The sequence below is a fragment of the Ceratotherium simum genome, chromosome 11, assembly GCF_057802395.1.
Source record: "Ceratotherium simum simum isolate JZ-2026a chromosome 11, ASM5780239v1, whole genome shotgun sequence".
Classification (NCBI taxonomy): domain Eukaryota; kingdom Metazoa; phylum Chordata; class Mammalia; order Perissodactyla; family Rhinocerotidae; genus Ceratotherium; species Ceratotherium simum.
In genome coordinates this window covers 16,834,656-16,856,617 of record NC_141910.1, presented here as the reverse complement: position 1 = coordinate 16,856,617, position 21,962 = coordinate 16,834,656, and the positions used below count along the sequence as shown (strand labels likewise).

Genomic DNA, 21,962 nt, shown 5'->3' with positions numbered 1-21,962 from the left:
TTTAAAACTTGCAGTCACACTGCCAAGACTGTTTTCATTCCCATTAGCTGTCGGTGAATGTGAGATATGCTTGTTTTGCCACATTCTTTGCAATACTGAGAATTATCCTTTTAACAAATTTTTACCATTTGACCACTGGACAATAGACTCTCACTACGACTTTACCACACATATCTTGAATCTGAAAAATTACAATTTTTTTTCACATTTGTTCGCCATTTATGTTTTCTCTTTTGAGAATTAACTTCATTGCTCTTCACTTGGCTTTGACTTGGGTTTTTTTTTTTAGTTGGTCTTAAGAAGGTCTGTGTTGTTATGGTTCCAATACTTTTTACCAGTTTGGGTTAACCTTTTATGATGGTGTTTATTGACTTCTTTTTAACTTTTATGTAGTCCTTTTAAGCTTACATAGTCGTGCCATCCTAACAGTTAAGTATTATTAAATTTTCCTAACTTTATTCTTTTCATTGTCCCTTTTTGATTTTTTTCTTTATATTTTCCTTCTTAGTCTATGTGAAATTAATTTCAGTGCAAGGTGTTAACTTCTGTTTTTATAAACAGCCGATTTTCCCTCCATTTCACCCCATCCTTTCTCTCTTGATTTGTGATATTCCCTGTAGTCTTAAGTTCTGTGATGTACCAAAGTTACATCATAGGACTATTGATTCTGTCCTACAGATCTGTCATTTCTTTACAAAACAATCTTCTCATCCAGAAATATGGTATTTCCATCAATTTGTGCTAGGAATTTAAAACTCTATAAAGTTATATAGTTTTCATCTATTAAACAAATATTTATGGAACATCTTACATATTTCTTGGTAAAGTTATTTTTCAGTCTTTTTTATAGCTATTGAAAAAGACTCCTCTCCTCCCTCAAACACACACTCCCATATCTTTTCTAAGTAGCCATCAACAGTTTATAGAGAAAATTTTTTTGTATATGTTTTATATGAAGCACCTTATATGAAGTCTTTTACTTGATATTCTTAAGCTCTGTAAGTAGTCAGTCATATAAGTTGCAAAGAAGGAGAATTTTGTTTCCTCCTTTCCTGCTGTTTTACTTATTTTTTTTTATTAAACTAGATAGAACTTCTAGGATAGGGAAAGCAAATATGTCTTATACAGAGCCAATTCTAACCGACTGATAGTCACATGTTGAGAAAGATTCTAAGGCCACATTTTTTTCTTCTCAGTAATACAGATAAAATCCTAGAAAGGTTCCAGAAAGAACAGCTAAGGCCCACCAAGATGAAGGTCCTAAAACTTCCTGTTTTGCAGTTCATTCATTCATTTTTCTCTATTATTTGCCTCCTTCTGCTTTATTGTGTTTCCTTTTTCTAACTTTTTGAATTAAATACTTAGTTCATTTTCTTTTTGAAGATAAAGCGTTTAAGGCTATTAATTTACCTCTAATTACCACGTTGGCCACACTCTCTAAACTTTTACCCACATTGCTCATTATTTTTTCTAGTAAAAATCTTTTTTTAATGGTAGTTCTGATGTCTTTTTAACTCAACAGTTATTTAGAGTAACGTTTTCATGTTTCAGGCATTTGAGGTTTTTATTTATATTTCTATTAGTAAACCACTAGGATTATTGTGGTGTCATTACCTACAATGTTATGTATAATTTTAACTTTAGGAAATTTATTCTGTTTTTTGTGTGTGTGTGGATAATATGCTGAATTTCTATTACTCTTCTCTGGATAAGCGATCACTTCATTAGTGAATATTTTCCTGTCATAATGTGGATAATGAGCCTCCTGCATAATAAAATCACAGTCTGCTAATGCTCCTCACCTTCCCAGTAGTTAAATGAGACTCTCTCTTTCTTCTTGCTAGACCTCCCAGCTACCAGCTGCTCTTACATTCCTCCACAGTGACTCGTCCTGTGCACCTATGTCTTCCACTGTCAGACTGGGGTTTTTTTCCCATAGCACTAAAGTGGATTTGCAAGTCCCCTGCCTCCAGTCTAATGAGCACATCTGCATTCTAAATTCTAGATCCTCCCAGTCTACCTCTTTTTACTTTTCAATAAACCAATTAGTCACAAAATATACTATCAGGATGGAGGGAGAGATCGAATATCTTGGACCCCTAGGATACCTAAACTGTTTCTAATCAGACAGAATATCTGATCAGAATATTCCAGAATAATCAGACTGAACTGAATATTCCAGTTCCTCCAGCCCATAACTAAAAATGTTAGTCTACAGAGTAATGTTTCTTTGTTTGGACTTAAAACATCTCAACACTGGCTTTTAAGTACAAATATTAAACAGAGTAACTTTAATGTATGCATTTTACCACTGCATTCCTACTATAGCTTAATTTCCAATTTAATGTTTTTCATTTCAACAACACAGACCAGGAAACCAATTATAAGAAAAACAAGCTACACCTCACATTTAGAATTTACTGAGGTTTGAAAGAATTTACCAGGAAAATGTTGGCTCTGAACTTTTAAACTTGGTTTTACTTTTCATTCAGCCAAAAATAAAGTTATATTGGTTTATTTTTAAAAATCAACACAAGTCTGTACTGTGGTGAAATTCTAAACACTTGCAATAACATACAAAAATTGCTGAGCCTGCGCAGTTATAACCATCAATTCCTAGAGAAATATCAAATTGTCTATGGTCTGATATTATGAGAAAGTTAGTAACTTCTCTCTAACCTTGACAGTTTTTCAGGCAAAGTTGGGAATGCATAATTAAGATTATAGAATGACTGTGCTAGCTCCATCACAGGGCCCAGGGATCAAGGATGAACTTCTTTCATCACCCATTAATATATTAACTTATATTTGCCATTCAGAAATAACCTATGACTAAACATCCCAAAACTTTTAAATAACTCCAAGCCCAGAAGGTCTAAGGCAGTTGAACAAAACAAAATTACTTTAGAATCTAAGAAAAATTAAAATAAGACTAAATTGCCACACTTACTAAAATTTTTAAGGGAATCATCTTTTAAACAAATTAAAGTACGTACTATAAAAAGATGCTTATTTTCTTATGCAAGATGTAACCATTGGGGGAAACTGGGTGAAGAGTGCATGGACTTCTCTGTACTATCTTTGCAACATCCTATAAATCTACAGTTATTTCAAAATAAAATGCCAAAAAACTGAGGGAGGGGCGGGGGGAGGGGCTTGCAAAAAAAAAAAAGAACTACCAATACAAATAACAACATGAATAAATGTCAAAAACCTCATGTTAAATGGAAGAAGCTAGACACAAAAGACGTGCATTATACAATTTCATTTATAAGAAATTTCTAGAAAATGACATAACATAGAAAGAGAAGGGCCGGCTCCGTGGCTTAGCGGTTAAGTGCGTGCGCTCTGATGCTGGCGGCCCGGGTTCGGATCCCGGGAGCGCCCCGAGGCACCACTTCTCCGTCCAACGCGAGGCCGAGTCCCACGTACAGCAACTAGAAGGATGTGAACCTATGACATGCAACTATCTACTGGAGCTTTGGGGGGAAAAAATGAATAAATAAAATCTTAAAAAAAAAAGAAAGAGAAAACAACAGTAGCTGCCTGAGGCTGAGGCTGAGGCGTAGGAGTGGAGATTGACTGTAAAAGAGCACAAAGGAACTTTTTCAGGTGATTAAGTCTTCCAAAACTGGATTGTGGTGATAGTCACACAGCCAAATTTACTAAAACTATACACTTAGAACTGGTGACTGTTATGGTATGAAAATTACACCTCAATAAAGCTGTAGAAAAAAGGTTAATGGTAGAATCCAGGTGATGGATATATGGTTGTTAACGTAAAATTCTTTTAACTCAGCGTATGTTTGAAAATTATCATAACAAAATGTTGGGGAAAATTAAACTTTTCATGAACAACAGAATTAGAAATCAAAAAAATTGTATCTCCCCTGGCAGCTCATGGTTCAAGAAAGATTTAATAAAAATGCAAGTCAATAGCATCCATTCAGTGGTACAATCCCATATAGCACATATGCCACGTTGAAGCCCTTGTTTCACAATGTGCTGTGAATAAAGGGACCCTGGGATTCCAATCCCCAATCAAAGCTGTCTGTCTGGACACTGTTCCAAAAATCCACAAGCTGCTGCTGAGGGCGGCTGGTTATTTCTTCAGGCATAGAATGAAGACTCAAGCCCAAACATCTTACATGTTTTAATGACCACATGGAGGAAATTCAGGTTTCAGCTTTCTGTAAATTATAGCGTTAGCAATATCAAAGTAACCAAGAAATAAAAACCTCCCTCAGAGTTATGTTTACATAAGAATCACAAATTTTCCACAAAAAAAATTCTCCATGAGGTTCTTTAAAAGGAAAAAAAATTCAAATGTGGTTATGTACATGTTAGCATCATCTCCCACACACTTTTAAACTCAAACCCACCAATACCTAAGCATCTTCTTAGACAATCAGCAAGAAATATTAGATTTAAGCAGAAGAATAGACAAGAAACAAAATTTTGAAGTCATAAAGAGTAATATATTCATGGAGAGAGAATACCTTTTACTTCCATACAACTTTCTAAGATTCCTATTTTTATTAGTAGTGCTAAACTTATGCATACCCTGATTTCAAAGAGCAACGTACAATCATGCGCCGTATAATGACGTTTCAGTCAACAACAGACCACATATATGACGGTGGTCCCATAAGATTAGCACCATAGAGCCTACGTGTGTAGTGAGCTATACCATCTAGGTTTGTATAAGTACACTCTATGATGTTTGCACATTGATGAAATTGCCTAATGACACATTTCTCAGAACGTATCCCTGTCATTACGCAATGCACAAATATAGTCTCACTAGGCATTAAAAAAAAAAAACGAAGTTGCTTTTAAATCTCCACAGATGTAGTATCCAAAGAGAAACAGATATTGTCACATAATACTCATTTTTATTTTTTTAAATCATCAGATTTTATACCAAAGGTATACTCCTCCTTACAAACTTTCAAAGGTAGTACGTATATTTTGACATATTTATTAGAAAATATGAATATGTAAATAAAAGTGTAAAAAATTGTTAGAATTATACTGGATGTTTCTGATTTGTTATTTTCTTAATTCTCTACCATACTTAATAAAGAAGGGGACTTTATACTTACCATGTATCCCACTGCACCTGGCAGGAGGACTATAAGTGATGAAGGGGGGTAGCCAGCAGAGGCCTTTTCAAAATGGACTTATGTTATATACATTTGTCCCTTTTAAACTCTTAAGCAGGCGTGAGAAAGGGGAGGACAAGTGTTTTATCTATTATTGACCCTTAAGTCTTATAATAATTATAATGATCAGTAAACCATATGAGTTCTATAATTGCTAACAAATGAAACATAAGACACGAATTAGTCTGTTTCACCAACACTATGATTAAATAATCATATGAGAACTAAGTCAAGCATTTACCTTTGTACTGGCCACGCCAACCTCAGGTCCAGCATTAATGTGAACGCCACAATCTGTCTCCCTTGATATGGAACTGCCGACCGTGTTTGTGATTCCCACTGTTAAAGCTCCTCTCTCTTTACAGTACCGAAGACCCATCAGGGTATCTGCTGTCTCACCTGTATAAAAACGAAGCAAAAGTAACACAGAGAGCAGTCAACATATGCTGTTTCTTAGATGCGAAAACAAAAAACTGACTACACTTTCAACATCATTTGTTTTAAATAAAATTTAAAACATGCACTTAAAATAATAAATTTGTAAAACTTTTAATAATAGGATCCTACGTTACTTTCTCTTTGAAAATTCAGCTGAGTGTAAAACGTTAATTTTACTAATTCATAAAGAATTATGTAATATCAAAATAAATCTGTATTTGTCAAGTCATCTGAAATACCAAGTTTATCTTTAAATATCAAGTTTTGCCAACACATGCTATAATTATTAGAAAGAAGGACTTTCCTTTCCTTCAATTCTTTAAAATTAGCATACCTGACTGACTAATGAAAAAGCAAACATCATCTCGAAAAACCGGCGTGTTTCTATCCAGGAAATCACTGGCTAGCTCCACCATAACAGGCAACTCAGTCAGCTCTTCGAGAACTTGACGCGTCTGCAGAGAAAAGATGACTTGGTCATACAACTTTACTTCAAATACTCTTTCTCACTAGACTTCTTTGGACTCAATGTATAGTTTTCATTTTTTCAGATTATAAAAACAATACATGCGCATTGTTAGAAAATACAAACATTACAGATTAAAGCACAAAAAATAAAATGATCAAAATCCTACCACCTAGGAGATAAGCACTGTTAACATTTTAGTACAAGTCTCTTTAGACACTTATCAATGCATGTATTCTTATAAGCAAATACACACACACACAAATGTTTTGAGAAGTGGAAAAAGCACTGTTCTGAGTTAGCTTGTGTGTTATCTCCATCTTCTCAATTCCTAATCTTTGTATGACAATTCATATAATACCAAGTCCCTCAGAGATTTCAAATGAGACAAAAACATATGTATAAACACCCAGTGAAATTCAACACTTCAAAAATACTATGTATTCATAAATAGTACCATTTCCAAAGAAAAAGTCAATACGCTCTAGAAATCTTGTTTTTAAGAAAGCTCACTATTTTCAAACTTTGTAGTATGGAAGGTGGAGTAGGGGGTAGTTTGCTTCTGTTCAAAGGGCACCTTAACATTCATTTTACTAAATTTCCATTCTAATTAAATTTCTTTTACTCTAAACATCAGAAAATTAAAAACAACAGAAAAATTAACTTTTAGGCAGCAAAAATTTTAGGCCCTGCAGATGCGTATATTTAGTTGTTTTAATAATTACTGTGGAGACCACCTACTTCTTTAGGCAAGTAGCCCCGCCCATCTCTTACCCCATCTCTGCATTCCTCCTTCACAGCAGTGAAGAATTGTAAAGGTTTCCTTACTTCACGTCCCTTTAACTTTCTCGCCTACAAATGTAAACTGAATAGTTTTGTTCTATAACTTTGATTTTAGGACTTTTTAACAATGGTATATAACATCACGTACAGAAAGTCTTCAAAGATAAAACATCTGTATTTTTAACTAACCTTGTCCAATGATGTATTTTATTTAGTAATTATACATAAATAAGTTACTGACGCTAAAATGCTAAATGTTTTCCCTCAAATAAATGTAAATCAAACTTCCTCTCCAGTTTACAATATAAATGTTACGCTAGAATTACATTCTTCAAAATAAAAAGAGAAAGATACAAATCTGGCAACTTACCAGATATTTAAAAATAATATGCCCCAAAAAAGAAATCTCAAGATATATATGTGCTAATGAATGGATTGTTCTTTCAGTAGAAGCAGCTCTTTATAAATAGAAAGAATGACATTTTTTCATCATAAGAGACTAATTCAATGTTATAAATTCCATTGCATGCCACTGTAAAAACCTGGAGACAGCTAACATTTTGAAAAGCAAGCTATACTTAGAATGTTTTGGTTGACTGTTATTATTCAGGATACAGAGCATGTACTAAAAAAAACAGTTATGCAAAGGTATCGTTTGTTTTTGACCTCACCAAAAAAACAAAAACAAAAACCTAGATAAAATAAAATTGATGACACTACTTCGTATGATACACTGCAAAGAGATTTCTAACATTTGTCAACTATAGCCATCTCAGCATCCACCAAAAAAAAAAAAAAAAAAACCCTTACATCTTCTCAAATTTTAGAATTAGAGAATTCTAACACAGCATATAATTTCTCCTCCAAAATTCAGGCTTAGCATTAGATGAAACATTTAATAATAGATGGCTCATTCAACAATAGATCTAAGACACCACTACCTTAGCCACTCCCTTAATTTACACTAATGTCATTAATGCATTCTTTTTTCTTCCATGCTCAAAACAATCACTTTCTTACAACCCTTCCTTTCAATCCTACATAGACTTTCCTTTTTAGGACTATGTAATTTTAGGGAGAGAGAAGTAGAGTGCTTTAGAGAAGAGCAAAGCCTGTTGAGATGAAAGGGCTGAGTTACCAAGTTAGTTTCACTCACTAAATGACCAGCTCCCACAAGTACAGATAATAAATATTTATGCCCCAGCAAATAAAAAATTACTATGTCATGAACTTTGGGAATCAATCCTAAAAGTAGAAACTGAGCATATAAGGGTCTTCTGTACTTATGGGAGTCAATATCAACAGCACATAAATTGTCTTTTTATAAGGAAACTACACGTGGATCTGATTTATTGGACTAAAGACCATTATATTCCTATGCTTCTGCACTGACAACCAACATGAGTCTTCGATAAAGAATTTCAGCTTCCAAAATAACAATTTAAAGAACAAAGTCTGACAAAAAGCAGACTTCCTTTCTTTGCAGAAATGTGCCTACTAAGTAAAATCCTGTACAGATTCACACGGCACCAGCCCTCTGTCTGGGGCATGTGAACTGATAAGCGAAACCCAATGACTGCTCTTACACAAGTAGGCATGCACTCCAGACTACAAGGCCAGGATGGTGTAAACCTTTTCCCACTCTGTGCCTCTCATGAAGTCAGTTGAAGATGGCCCACCTATATAACGAAGGACCTTTCTAAAGCAGATCTATTATTGCTAAATAATTCCAAGCAGCTATGAAAGTTTCTTCCCCCAACTTTCTTGATTTTTGTCATCGCAACATGCAAAGATAATGTGATGTTTTAACAAGAGATAGTTTCACATGTGTGTTACGGGAGGTACTGTTTGTCTGCAGATATCTTCTAATACTTAACACAATTAAAATTTTAAGAAGCCACTTACTGCTACACCAGCATGATAACTTGTTCCACAAGCAATAAGAATCAAACGCCGACACCTCTGGATCTCCTTAATGTGATCCTTCAAACCGCCCAAATTCACTGAAATAAAAATTTGTGTAAATAATTATTTTGGAAAGAACCATATGAAATAGGCAATCGCTTTTCATGAGTGTCCACTGCCAATCAGGGAAACAACACTGTTTTAAAGAATTCATATTCCTCTCAGGAAGCAGAGTTCTCTATAGTTTTGAAAAGTAAATTAAGTCAACTTAACGGGCCCCCCAAACTTGTAACTAACCTTACTTGCCTCCCTACATAGCCGCACAACTACAGTATTTATCACACTCTACCTTGTTTGGTCATTTTTACATTCCTCTCTTTAGATCAAAAGTTATCTTAAAGGCAAAACTATAGGAACACAGACAACAGATCAGTAGATGCTCATGGCTGGAGGGGGGGAAGTGGCTGACTAGAAAGGGGCACAAGGAGATTTTTAAGGTGATAGAACCGTGCTATATCTTGATTGTTGTAGAGTTTAGGATTATGACCATGTTGTGGAAGTTTGTCAAAACTCACTGAATTATACATTAAGAATGATGAATTTTATTATATCTAATTATAACTCAATAAGCCTGCTTGGAAAAAAGAATCATTTGGTTATGTTCATTTCCCCTACGGCACCTAGAACAGTGCTCTGAACACAACATAAACCCACTCTCCTCTCAGTCTTTCCCATCTCAGTAAATGCCATCTCCATTCATCTAACATCGGAGTCACCCTTGATTGCTCCTATCCCTCCTCCACATCCACTCCACAAGCAAGTCCTGTGAGCTCCACCTTCAAATTGTACCTCTAATGCCATCACCTAGCCCAACATCTCTCCCCTGGACAAGAGCAATGTTCTCCTAACTCTTCTCTCTTCTATTCTCCACCTCCTGGAGCCTGTTCTACACAAACACTCAGAATGATCTTTTAGAGTGATTCTTTAAAAACATAAATCTGAGGCCAGCCCAGTGGCACAGCAGTTAAGTGCGCACGGTCTGCTTCGGCGGCCCAGGGTTTGAAGGTTCGGATCCTGGCCGCGCACCGATGCACTGCTTGTCAAGCTATGCTGTGGCCGCGTCCCATATAAAGTAGAGGAAGATGGGCACAGATGTTAGCCCAGGGCCGGTCTTCCTCAGCAAAAAAGAGGAGGATTAGCATTGGATGTTAGCTCAGGGCTGATCTTCCTCACAAAAAAATAAATAAATAAATAAATAAAAACATAAATCTGATCTCAAAATGAGCCTGTCCTCTTTCTTTTTCTGTCTCTATAACTATGTATATGTTCTTCTAAGGGTACCTTGTCTATGGATCCTTCTTCACAAGGCTAGTTTTCTACCTGTGAGAAATTTTCATTCAATATTCATTCAATTATTCAACTAATATTTCTTGAGTACTCACACAAGTGAAGATACTGTCCAAGGTACTGTGTGGCTACCAGGAGTCTCTACTCAGTTCGAAATCTGGCTGAGGAGAGAGATGTGCACACCCGTGGGCAGCATCCTCCTGCATCTGTGCCACCATCCAGTCCGTCTACTCTGCCCCTGCTCTTTGTCTCGCCAACTTTTTTCCACCTCAACTGGTTACAACACGGAACCAAGGTATATGTTTTGCTTTTATCTTTTTCAATAATTTTATGTTCTTTTTAAATTTCAATACTGAGAGGGCATATTATATTTCTCTATTTTAAAAAATTAGTAAAGTAGACAATAAAACAACAAAAAAAATCTTGACTGGCTTCCCAAATAACTTAGAAAAACATCTAAACCCCTTATTATGGCCTTCCAGTCCCCACCTGCCCTGTCTCCTGCTGAACTCTGACCTATCTCCCAGCACTTCTCCTCTCACCCGAGCCACTCCAGCCACACTGGCCTTCTCGCAGTTCCTGCGCTAGACCAAGCCTGTTCACGTGCCTCTGCCTATAGTGTTTTCCCACAGACCTCAGCACATACTGAAAAGGTTTGGGAAGAAAGGAAACAAGAGTATGAGGTTGGTTTAGGGTCATGCAAAGGTAAATCAGTTTCGAGATGACTCAGTACAAAAGCAGACTATCAGAGAGACTTGTATTTCAGAGGATGACCAAAAATGACAGGGAGGTAAGATGGTGAGATTAGCTGGTCACAAGGATTTCCCTAAAACTGTCCTAGAAAATTCCCTGCTGCCTGCTTGGGGTAGTTCTGGAAGGAGTGGCCCAAGGTCTGAACTGATGATGCTTTCAGGAGCAGCCTACTTCTGATAAGGTAGGCCACAGCCATGGAAGCAGCAAGAGAGCCTGGAGGATGGAGGCGGAGATGGAGCATACTCGGGACACCACTGAACAAAGGAGGCTAGACCGGCTCCCTAAATGACAAGTGATGTGACCTTTGGCAAGACACACAAACCGACAGAGCTTCAATTTCCTTATCTTAACAACAAAAAATGTTAATAGCTATCCTGTTTATAACAGAACTTTTATGAGGAACACATAGATAAAACTGCTTTTTAAAAATCATGCCTTTTCAAAGTTTGTCTCATTCTGTTCCCTTATAAATCAAATCTTTTTCCTGATCTTATTTCCATAAATACCATAAACGGTATTTACTGCTACTCTCCCAGTTCTTTCAGCTCCACCATCTTCAAGAACACCCTCCCCTGAAACAGGCAGATGCAGGTCCTGGCTTAGACGGCTCTGTTTCTCTCCTGGTCCCCACTTCCCTCCCCTTCCCCACTGCTCTACCCGAGATGGGACAACATCCTTACTGGCAACTGCATCCCAGCCTCTCGCTACTCCGATGCAGTAAAGCTTTGATCATCCCTGGCTCCTAAGTCTCTCGTAAGTCTCCTAATAGCTCTGCAATTTCTTACAAAAGGAGGGACCCCTCAACCACCCCCCCATTATAATCTAATCAAGGCCCTCCTTGGCAGTTCCACTCACCTTCTTTCCTAGACTTACTGCTCTTTACTCATCTTCAAGTACTAAAAGTGGCAGACAAACGGACTACATTATTATTCCACAAATAGCTTTCTGATGGTTTTTCCACTATCTCCCCTTAGCTAATGTGTTCTATCCAACTGCAATGCTCCCAGCTCATCTTCACCTATTTAAGCCTTCCAATTCCTTTAAAGCCACACCTGCCTACTTCATGAAGCCTTCCCTGGCCCCAAAGCCCCTGCCCACAAACAGATTCATTCTCTCCTTTCTCTAAATTCAACATTAAACTTTAAACATTTCAACATAAACGAGTATGGTAAAGTTGCAGGATACAAAATCAACATACAAAAATCAGTTGCATTTCTGTACACTAACAACGAAGTAGCAGAAAGAGAAATTAAGAATACCATCCCATTTACAATTGCAACAAAAAGAATAAAATACCTAGGAATAAACTTAACCAAAGAGGTGAAAGATCTGTACACCGAAAACTATAAAACATTGCTGAAAGAAATTGAAGAAGACACAAAGAAATGGAAAGATATTCCGTGCTCTTGGATTGGAAGAATTAACATAGTTAAGATGTCCATACTTCCTAAAGCCATCTATAGATTCGATGCAATCCCTATCAAAGTTCCAACAACATTTTTCACAGAAATAGAACAAAGAATCCTCAAATTTATATGGAACAACAAAAGACCCCGAATAGCTAAAGGAATCCTGAGAAAAAAGAACAAAGCTGGAGGTATCACACTCCCTGATTTCAAAATATACTGCAAAGCTATAGTAACCAAAACAGCATGGTACTGGCACAAAAACAGACACACAGATCAATGGAATAGAATCGAAAGCCCAGAAATAAACCCACACATCTATGGACAGCTAATCTTCGACAAAGGAGCCAAGAACATACAATGGGGAAAAGAAAGTCTCTTCAACAAATGGTGTTGGGAAAACTGGATAGCCATATGCAAAAGAATGAAAGTAGACCCTTACCTTACACCATACACAAAAATTAACTCCAAATGGATTAAAGACTTGAATGTAAGACCTGAAACTGTGAAACTTCTAGAAGAAAACATAGGCAGTACGCTCTTCCACATCAGTCTTAGCAACATCTTTTCAAACACCACATCTGACCGGGCAAGAGAAACAATAGAAAAAATAAACAAATGGGACTACATCAAACTAAAAAGCTTCTGCACAGCAAAGGAAACCATCAACAAAAGCGAAAAGACAACCTAACAATTGGGAGAAGATATTTGCAAACCATACATCTGATAAGGGCTTAATCTCCAAAATATATAAAGAACTCATGCATCTCAACAACAAAACTACCAACCCAATTAAAAAATGGGCAAAAGACCTGAACAGACATTTCTCCAAAGAAGATATACAGATGGCCAACAGACACATGAAAAGATGTTCAAAATCACTAACTATCAGGGAAATGCAAATCAAAACTACAATGAGATATCACCTCACGCCCGTCACAATGGCTATAATTAACAAGACAGGAAACAACATGTGTTGGAGAGGTTGTGGAGAGAAGGGAACTCTCATACACTGCTGGTGGGAGTGCAAACTGGTGCAGCCACTATGGAAAACAGTATGGAGATTCCTCAAAAAATCAACGATAGAACTACCATATGATCCAGCTATTCCACTGTTGGGTATTTATCCAAAGAACTTGAGAACACCAATTTGCAAAGGTACATGCACCCCTGTGTTCATTGCAGCCTTATTCACGATAGCCAAGACTTGGAAGCAGCCTAAGTGCCCATCAAGGGACAAATGGATAAAGAAGCTGTGGTATATATACACAATGGAATACTACTCAGCCATAAGAAACGACGAAATCCAGCCATTTGTGACAACATGGATGGACACTGAGGGTATAATGCAAAGTGAAATAAGTCAGAGGGAGAAGGTCAAATACCGTATGATTTCCTTCATTAAGTAGTAGATAATAACAACAATAAACAAACACATAGGGACAGAGATTGGATTGGTGGTTACCAGAGGGGAAGGGGGGAGGGAGGAGGGTGAAAGGGAGAATTCGGTACATGTGTGTGGTGATGGGTTGTAATTAGTATTTTGGTGGTGAACATGATGTAGTCCATGCAGAAATAGAAGTACAATGATGTACACCTGAAATTTTTACAATGTTAAAAACCAATGTTACTGCAATAAACAAAAAATTAAAAAAAAAAAAACATTTCAACATAAAATGTGTTTCTAATGCCATTTATCATATTCTATCTTTCGTTAAGTAGTTAATTATATATTCATCCCCCCTTCTAGATTATAAGAACCTCAAGGAGGAGAATAAATCAGAGATAACTTTCCTATGGTCCCCGATATGTTCAGTATGGTGCTCTATGCATAGATGTTCAATTCATAATTCAGCCTTCAACAAGAGAGAAAGAGTCTGATGCTGCTCAGAAAAGAAAAATCTATAAAGACAGCATTTATTCAGAGAAATCGTTCTCTGTCAATTAGCAGGACATGGCATGAAGGAGAAGACATTTAATAATGTGCATATGACACACAGATTCAGGAAAAGATTTTTGCACACCTGCTATTATTTCTCAAAAACCAGTTCCTAATGCTAAGAAGCTTAACCCAAAGCTTGTTCATTAAACTGTTTATTAAACTGGTCATGATGAATGAGTAGTGCTCTGAAAACCTGATTTAGCAATAAACAGTTCAGGGACAGCTTATGACCACAGACCATCGATCTCAAACTCATCTCAACAAGGTACACAAACTCCTGCCTCACAAAGTCTAGAGAGAATTTCCAGAAATAAGACCAAGTTGCACTCTCAACTCTACCTTAAACACACAGGAACGGTACACGTTATCCCATAAGGCATCAGGCAAACACCTGGAACACCTCTGGGGAAGTTCAGACCTTTACTCATTTATAAACTGAGAGGGAAAACGGAGGCTGAGTAGATACATGTAAGCTTCCCAATAAGGGGAGCAGTCTCGTTCTTCTTAGAAAGTACAGTGTGGGGCTGGCCCCGTGGCTTAGCGGTTAAGTGCGCGCGCTCTGCTGCTGGCGGCCCGGGTTCGGATCCCGGGCGCGCACCGATGCACCGCTTCTCCGGCCATGCTGAGGCCACGTCCCACATACAGCAACTAGAACGATGTGCGGCTATGACATACAACTATCTACTGGGGCTTTGGGGGAAAAATAAATAAATAAAATTATTAAAAAAAAAAAGAAAGTACAGTGTCTAGGACAGTCCCTGGTACACAGCAGGTACCCAACAAAGGTTTGTTGAACTAAAAAGAAGTTAAACATGTGTTTAATGGTACACTGAAGGACTTCTTCTCCCCAGGAAAATCCCCCTAATACTCCCATAACTGACAATAATTTTCAAATGTGACTTTCTAGTCATTTTTTATATTTTTTATAACCATTATATTGAGATATGTCACATATCATAATATTCACCCTTTTAAAGTGTACAATTCAGTGGTTTTTAGTATATTCAAAGTTGTGCAGCCATGACCACTATCTAATTTTAGAACATTGTCATCACCCCAAAAAGAAACCCCAGGGGCCGGCCTGGTGGCATAATGGTTAAGTTCACACACTCCGCTTCAGCAGCCCGGCATTCACGGGTTCAGATCCCGAGTGCGGACCTACACGCTGCTCATCAAGCCATGCTGTGGCAGGTGTCCCACATATAAAATGGAGGAAGACGAGCACGGATGTTACCCCAGGGCCAATCTTCCTCAGAAAAAAGAGGAGGATTGGCAACAGACGTTAGCTCAGGGCTAATCTTCCTCACCAAAAAGAAGAAACCCCATATCCATTAGCAGTCACTCTCCCATTCCCCTCTCCCCTCAGCTCCTGGCAACCATTAGTTATTATTCCCTTTTTTTTATTGTGATAAAATCAATTTAAAATTTTAACTATGTTTAAGTGTACAATTCAGTGGCATTAAGCATATTCATATTGTTGTGCAACCATCACCACCATACATCTCCAGAACTTTTCCATCATCCCAAACTGAAACTCTGTACCTATTAAATAATAACTCTCCATTCCCCCAACTCTCCCCAGTCCCTGGTAACCACTAATCTACCTACTGTCTCTATGAATCTGACTATTCTACATACAGCTCACATCAGTGGAATCATGCACTGAAGGACCTTTAAAAGATAACTGGGCTCCACTGACGGCCGGCAGCTATCGTTGTTCTACAAGGCTACAGAGAACAATGAACTTTCAGGCTGTCAATGCCAGCTCCCACAGGAGACTCTGGAATAACAGAGTAATTAATATGTAATTACCAGTATAGTCATCAAAGTTGACTCTTCCTCTCATAGTGTTCACAACTGACTCTGGCTGCTCAAAAATTTCCTTCTGCATAAATGAACTGAAGTTGCCTAAAGTAACATAAATTATATCATTAGAACAAAAATTAACAAACCAAAGAATAAGAAATTTGTACACAACTAAAGATCTATCTTCTTGAACATAACCTTAGTAATTTAAACGAAACAAAAGGTCATGTGATAGAGAACAATATTCATATATGACATTTTAGCCTATGTGAAGAAAATGAGCAAGTAGAGAGGAAAAAATCACTTTTATTAACTTCATACCTAAAATATGCAATTACAGCAAAACAGGGGAGTGTGACAAGCTTAAGTTTTGGAGTCAGAACAGACCTAGGTTCAACTCATGGCTCTATCCTTTATTAGCTAAGGGGTTCTGAGGAAATTCCTTAGTCTGTAAAGTAAGAACAGCAGCTACTTCACAGCATTGTAGAGTAGATTAGTATCGTAAAGACTTGACATATAGCAGGTACGCAATAAATGTTAGCTTGTATTTCCACTACAACCCCATCAGAAAGGAGGAGAATAAAAACCATAATCACAGTAATCATAATAGTTAATAGCAGCAAACATTATGTAGGGCTCACTAAGTGTGTCAGCCACTGTTCTAAGGGCTTTAGATATTTTAGCTCTCTTAATCCTCAAAACAACCTTAATGAGATAGGTCCTATTATCCTCATTTTATACATGAGAAAACTGAAGCACGGAGAGAATAAGAGAGGAATAAATAACAGAACACAAACTATGTTCATAAAGTATCTTAAAAATATCGAGTACTATTTAAATAATCTCTTAATGTTAGAAACAACAAACCATGAATTAGTTTGAAGGAGAACTACTGTAAAACCACCAGATACTTTCTCCAAAGAATCATCCCTTTTCCTGGGGTTATCCCTTCACTAATCATGTGGAAGATTTCACTCAGCTTTGTTATCAGGTTCCTACACTAGGAGAGGAAGTACAATGTATCCTTTCCATTAAGGACACCAAGCTAAGATGACAAAAACTTTCACCCTTCATGATCTGCTGGAGTTCCATCTGGAGGGTTTGCACAGCTCGTCCAGGGTGATCTCCGGCAGTTCGTTTAATTCGATGGATAGAAAGACGGCCATCCACCACCGCTGCGACATCATCATCTTCAAGAAAGATGACGCGATTGGTGTGTTCTATGACAGCACTATAAAACATTCAAGGAGATATTACAACCAATAATCAAGGATGATTATTACAAATAAAATATCATTAGGACACAAGGACCAAACGTAAATACAAACTCTATCACCCTGCAATATCTCTGATAACTTTCTGGTTATCAATGCCATTCCCTACAACGGTGTGAGGGGGCATGGCACACTGTAGATAATGAACAAAAGGATCTCTGTGCAGCAACCTAAACCGAATTAGATTAGATCAGAAAGTATGGCTATTTCCTTCTCGTTCTATCTATCACCAAGTCCTCCAATTTTAACATCTAAATGTTTCTCAAAGCTTCTCTCTGTCTGCCACCACAAACCAGTTCAAGCTACCATCAGCCCTCGGCTGGACTACTGCAGCAACCTCCTAACTTATCCAACTACATTCCCTCTAATCTCCCTCCATCCATTCTCCATTTCTGCCAAAATGGATATCAAAAGGCAACTCTAATCAAGATTCCTCCTCTACCCAACAAACCACTTGATGGCTTCCCTTTGGCTCTCAGGAAAACAACAAAATGCCTTATCGTGAGCCCTACCTCCTTCTCTAGCCTCACCTCCCACTAAACTTCCTCTCTCTATTCCAGCCACACTCACACCCATCCCAAGCTCTCACAGGCTGATCCATCTGCAGAGAATGAAGGTTCTTCCCTCTACCTCTTTACCTAATTAACTCCTACTACTCCTTAATTTTCAGTTCAAGTATTATTCTCTTAAAGAAATTTACCCATAGGAGGGTAAGTCACTCTGTTACAGGCATTCTGTAGCTCTTGTCACAGCTGGAATTCTACACTTTGTGACTAATTAAAATCTGTCTCCTCCATTAAGGAAGAGCTCCTTAAGGACACATAATATTTTTATTTTTACTCACCATTATCTCCTGAGCCCAGCACATAGCTTTGCTAGAGTGTTCAATACGAACGTATGAGTGAATGACAATTTCCAGTTTATTTAAGCCATAACTGTCAACTCTGTAACAAACCTACTTAATGACAGCAATGATACATCTCAGCACTAACTACACACCTACCAAAACTAGAAAACAGTGATGCTTATTTTCCCACTGAGATAATACACTCCCTACAGTCCTAAACTGCATCATTTTCCATTTTTAGATCTCCTTCCTCTCAGGCACAAGGAATGACTCAAATACTTCTTGGCAATTTGAGTGATTCCATTTTATCCTCATTACTATTAGTATTTCATTTATAAATGCATCTATGCACCCCACTGTATTTTTCTCTCAAAATGTCTTAGTCTAGGGTCGGCCCAGTGGCGTAGTGGTTAAGTTCACGTGCTCCGCTTTGGCGGCCTGGGGTTTGCAGGTTCAGATCCGGGTGTGGACCTACACACCATTCATCAAACCATGCTGTGGCAGCGTCCCACAATCAAAATAGAGGAAGACTGGCACAGATGCTAGCTCAGAGGCAATCTTCCTCTAGCAAAAAGAGGAAGATTGGCAACAGATGGTAGCTCAGGAACAACAGATATTAGCTCAGGGCCAATCTTCCTGACCGAAAAAAAGGGGCCGGCCCGGTAGCACAAGTGGTTAAGTGCACGTGCTCCGCCGCTGCGGTGGCCCGGGGTTCGCCAGTTCAGATCCCGGGCGTGCACCGACGCACTGCTTGGCAAGCCATGCTGTGGCGGCATCCCATATAAAGTGGAGGAAGATGGGCATGGATGTTAGCCCAGGACCGGTCTTCCTCAGCAAAAAAAGAGGAGGATTAGCAGATGTTAGCTCAGGGCCTATCTTCCTCACAAACAAAAAGTCTTAGTCTAGTACTATTTCCTTTATAAAAGTGTTTATGCTGCAAATTACTTCTGAATTAAAAAGATAAGTGTCCACACTGAACTAAAATTACAATGGTTTAGCAACTATAATAGGTGGAATACTACGCTATTCCACTCTCCAATCTAAAATATCTCCTCCCTACAAAACCTGGATAAGCCTCCAAAAAGAAGAAGAAAAATAATAGAAGAGCTCAGAGTAAATACACTGGAACAAGTCTCAAGGACGAGTATCTGTTCTTGGTAAACTGACATATGTGCTTTGAATTGAGAGAAGAAGTGTTCTTAGAACCACATCTCCAGAAAGGTCACCTACACTTCCCTAATTAACAAAGTCGCCTACACAGCATGACTAGATTTATACAAAATGACTTCTTGGTTTCCTGTAGCATGAGAAGTTTTACTAAAAATTCCCTTTTCATCAACTAAAGGAAGCTTACCTTGCATCAGAAGCAAAGTAATATTCCACTGCTTTTTCTTCAACAGGGAAAAGGCAAGTTGTGCTGTCCACACGAGAGAGATTGCAGCTTCCTTTCTTGTCTTTCCCTAGAGAACAGCACTAACACCAATCAGCAAACATGTAGGAAACCACGGCCGATATATAAATATACATAATTTTCTACAAAATCAACAAAAAACCATAGCAACTCAAAATAATTTCAGCAATTTTAAAATGCCAGGTAGATCACCTTATTTCCATGCATTAAGCCAACAAGAACAACAGACAAAAGGTGTGGAATGAAATAGCAACTATCAAAGAAAGCGTGGCAGGTAACAGTGCTGTTATAAATTTTTAATGTAATATTTCTTTTCCAGGTAAAAGGCAAATAATTCATTAATATCACTAACTCTTTTTTTGAATCAAAAGTATGTATAGCTTAATCTTAATTTAACTTTATACAAAATTTGATGGAATTAATACATGAGTTCGTATACCTAAACTTATCATAAAAATTACATTAAAAATATCAAAATTATGCAATGAAAAACAAAATGAAGGCTAGTGGTGTAGTAATTATTATTATCTCATAAACAATACTTCTCTAGATTTTAACAGTAAGTCAGCATAACAAATCAAGTTGTAGTCCACACTAACTCTGATTTAAAAACAAAACAAAGTACTTATAACTTTCTAACCATGATATATCATATGTGGCACCTACTGCTAAGGACTGGAAATATAAACTCAGAACCTCTCCTATCTTAAAATTGGGTTTTCTTACATTTCTTTTAAGTCAGGAAAAAGTATGATCCTTTTGCAATGATAATATCTTTTTAATTCTAGCACTTTAGAATTCTGGCATCTCTACTTAATTTGTCAAGTCATTGATGAAGAATTTTTTTTTCTTTTTGCTCATTCACAACTAAAGTCAAAACTGGAGAGTATACTGAAGTTTGACAAATTAGCCAAATATAGAAAAAAATCTATTAATTGAAGACTTCATAGAGACAAAAAAGCACCTTTCTCCAGGATCGGAAAGTAGTAGACCTTATAACCTATGGACACAATGGCCAGAGAATACCATAAATATATTTGTAAAAACTCATGTCTATCCTCTAAAATGCATGTCTATAAAGACTTGGTAATAATTATTCTCAGAAACATACAAAGTTCTTGACAATCCATGAGTATTTGGTGTGTGTTAGGCATGAAAACAAAACAGCTCTTCCCATCCAAATTCAACAGCAGAAAAGATACCACACTTTAAGAAATAAGTATAAGATGACATCCTAGAAAAGATAACACTATACAGAGATAAAACAGATCAGTGTTTGCCAGGGGCTAAGAATGGCGACAAGGGTTGACTACAAAGGGGCACTAGAGGGAAATTTCTAGGGGATGGAATTGTCCTGTGTCTTGATTGTGGTGGTGGTTACACAACTGTGTGCATTTGACAGAACTCATGAAACCGTACATCAAAAGGAGTGAACTTTACTCTATGTAAAAACGTGAATTTCAAAACAAGTAAAAGGAGAGCCCAGCACCTACACTTTTTAAATAAATACAACTAGCTTTGGTTATAAAATATTCTAATGGAGTTGAGTTTTACTATATTCTTTCTCCTAATATTGGTTATTTCATTCTTCAAGTAACAGGTATATTTAATTACACTATTTAGAAGAATCTGAGGTATCATTGCCTATTTAAATGAAGAAAACATTACTATGCACTTGACATCTATATGATTCTTACAATCTATAAGATGTCTTCCCATATATTGATTATCTCATCTGATTTAAGTGGAATACAATTACTATCATTCCACTTTATTTGGTCAGTGGTTATACCTGGAGAAAATAGCAAAAGTCTGAAAGCCAGGCCAGTGTTCTCCCCTTTACACAGCCTCTTCAATAAGAGGCTATAGTATTCAAACTAAACTCTGCTGAGCCACACTTTATCTACCTACTAGGGGCTAAGAAACAAGGGTTCCTAAAACACAACCCCTGATATCAAAAAGATCCGTCTCCTGATAAATTTTTCTTCCTGCATCTTAAGACCTTAACCAGTGTTTTTCCACTGTTTCTAAAAGCAGCCTAAGACAATGTACAAGGTAACATACAGATAACGTACACACGAGCAGAATTATTAACAGAAATATGGAACTCTGGATCCAAAATATGTACTCTCCCTAGTAGACTAGTTTTCCTTCTGAAAAGGGAGGGAGGGGAGGAGGAAGATAAGAAATTCCAACATCTCAGGATTGAAAGTTAATTTGAAGAAATAACTTTCTGCTCTAGATAAAACAGTGAAAGCAGCCACCATCTAACAATGAACAGGTTCAGAGTACTTTGCTAAATTTTTTTCAAGAAACCAAGAATTAATTATACATTAATAATATGGGTTTCAATTTCCTGAATTTATCACTCCCTGTCTTTTACATGGAAAGTTTTTGGTAATAAGTAAATGGAAAGAGC

The 21,962-nt window shown here is 37.3% G+C and overlaps 1 protein-coding gene across 1 annotated transcript in view; it reads right to left on the bottom strand.

Moving 5' to 3' along the window:
• Positions 1-21,962, bottom strand: part of GFPT1 (glutamine--fructose-6-phosphate transaminase 1) — a 62,189-nt gene that overhangs the window by 10,042 nt on the left and 30,185 nt on the right. Inside the window, exons 9-14 of the mRNA XM_004435591.3 lie at positions 19,487-19,592; positions 17,079-17,242; positions 16,018-16,113; positions 8,758-8,855; positions 5,938-6,058; positions 5,407-5,564 (exon numbers count right to left, since the gene is read on the bottom strand). Coding sequence (XP_004435648.1) covers positions 5,407-5,564; positions 5,938-6,058; positions 8,758-8,855; positions 16,018-16,113; positions 17,079-17,242; positions 19,487-19,592 — 743 coding nt within the window. The remainder of the gene's footprint in view (positions 1-5,406; positions 5,565-5,937; positions 6,059-8,757; positions 8,856-16,017; positions 16,114-17,078; positions 17,243-19,486; positions 19,593-21,962) is intronic.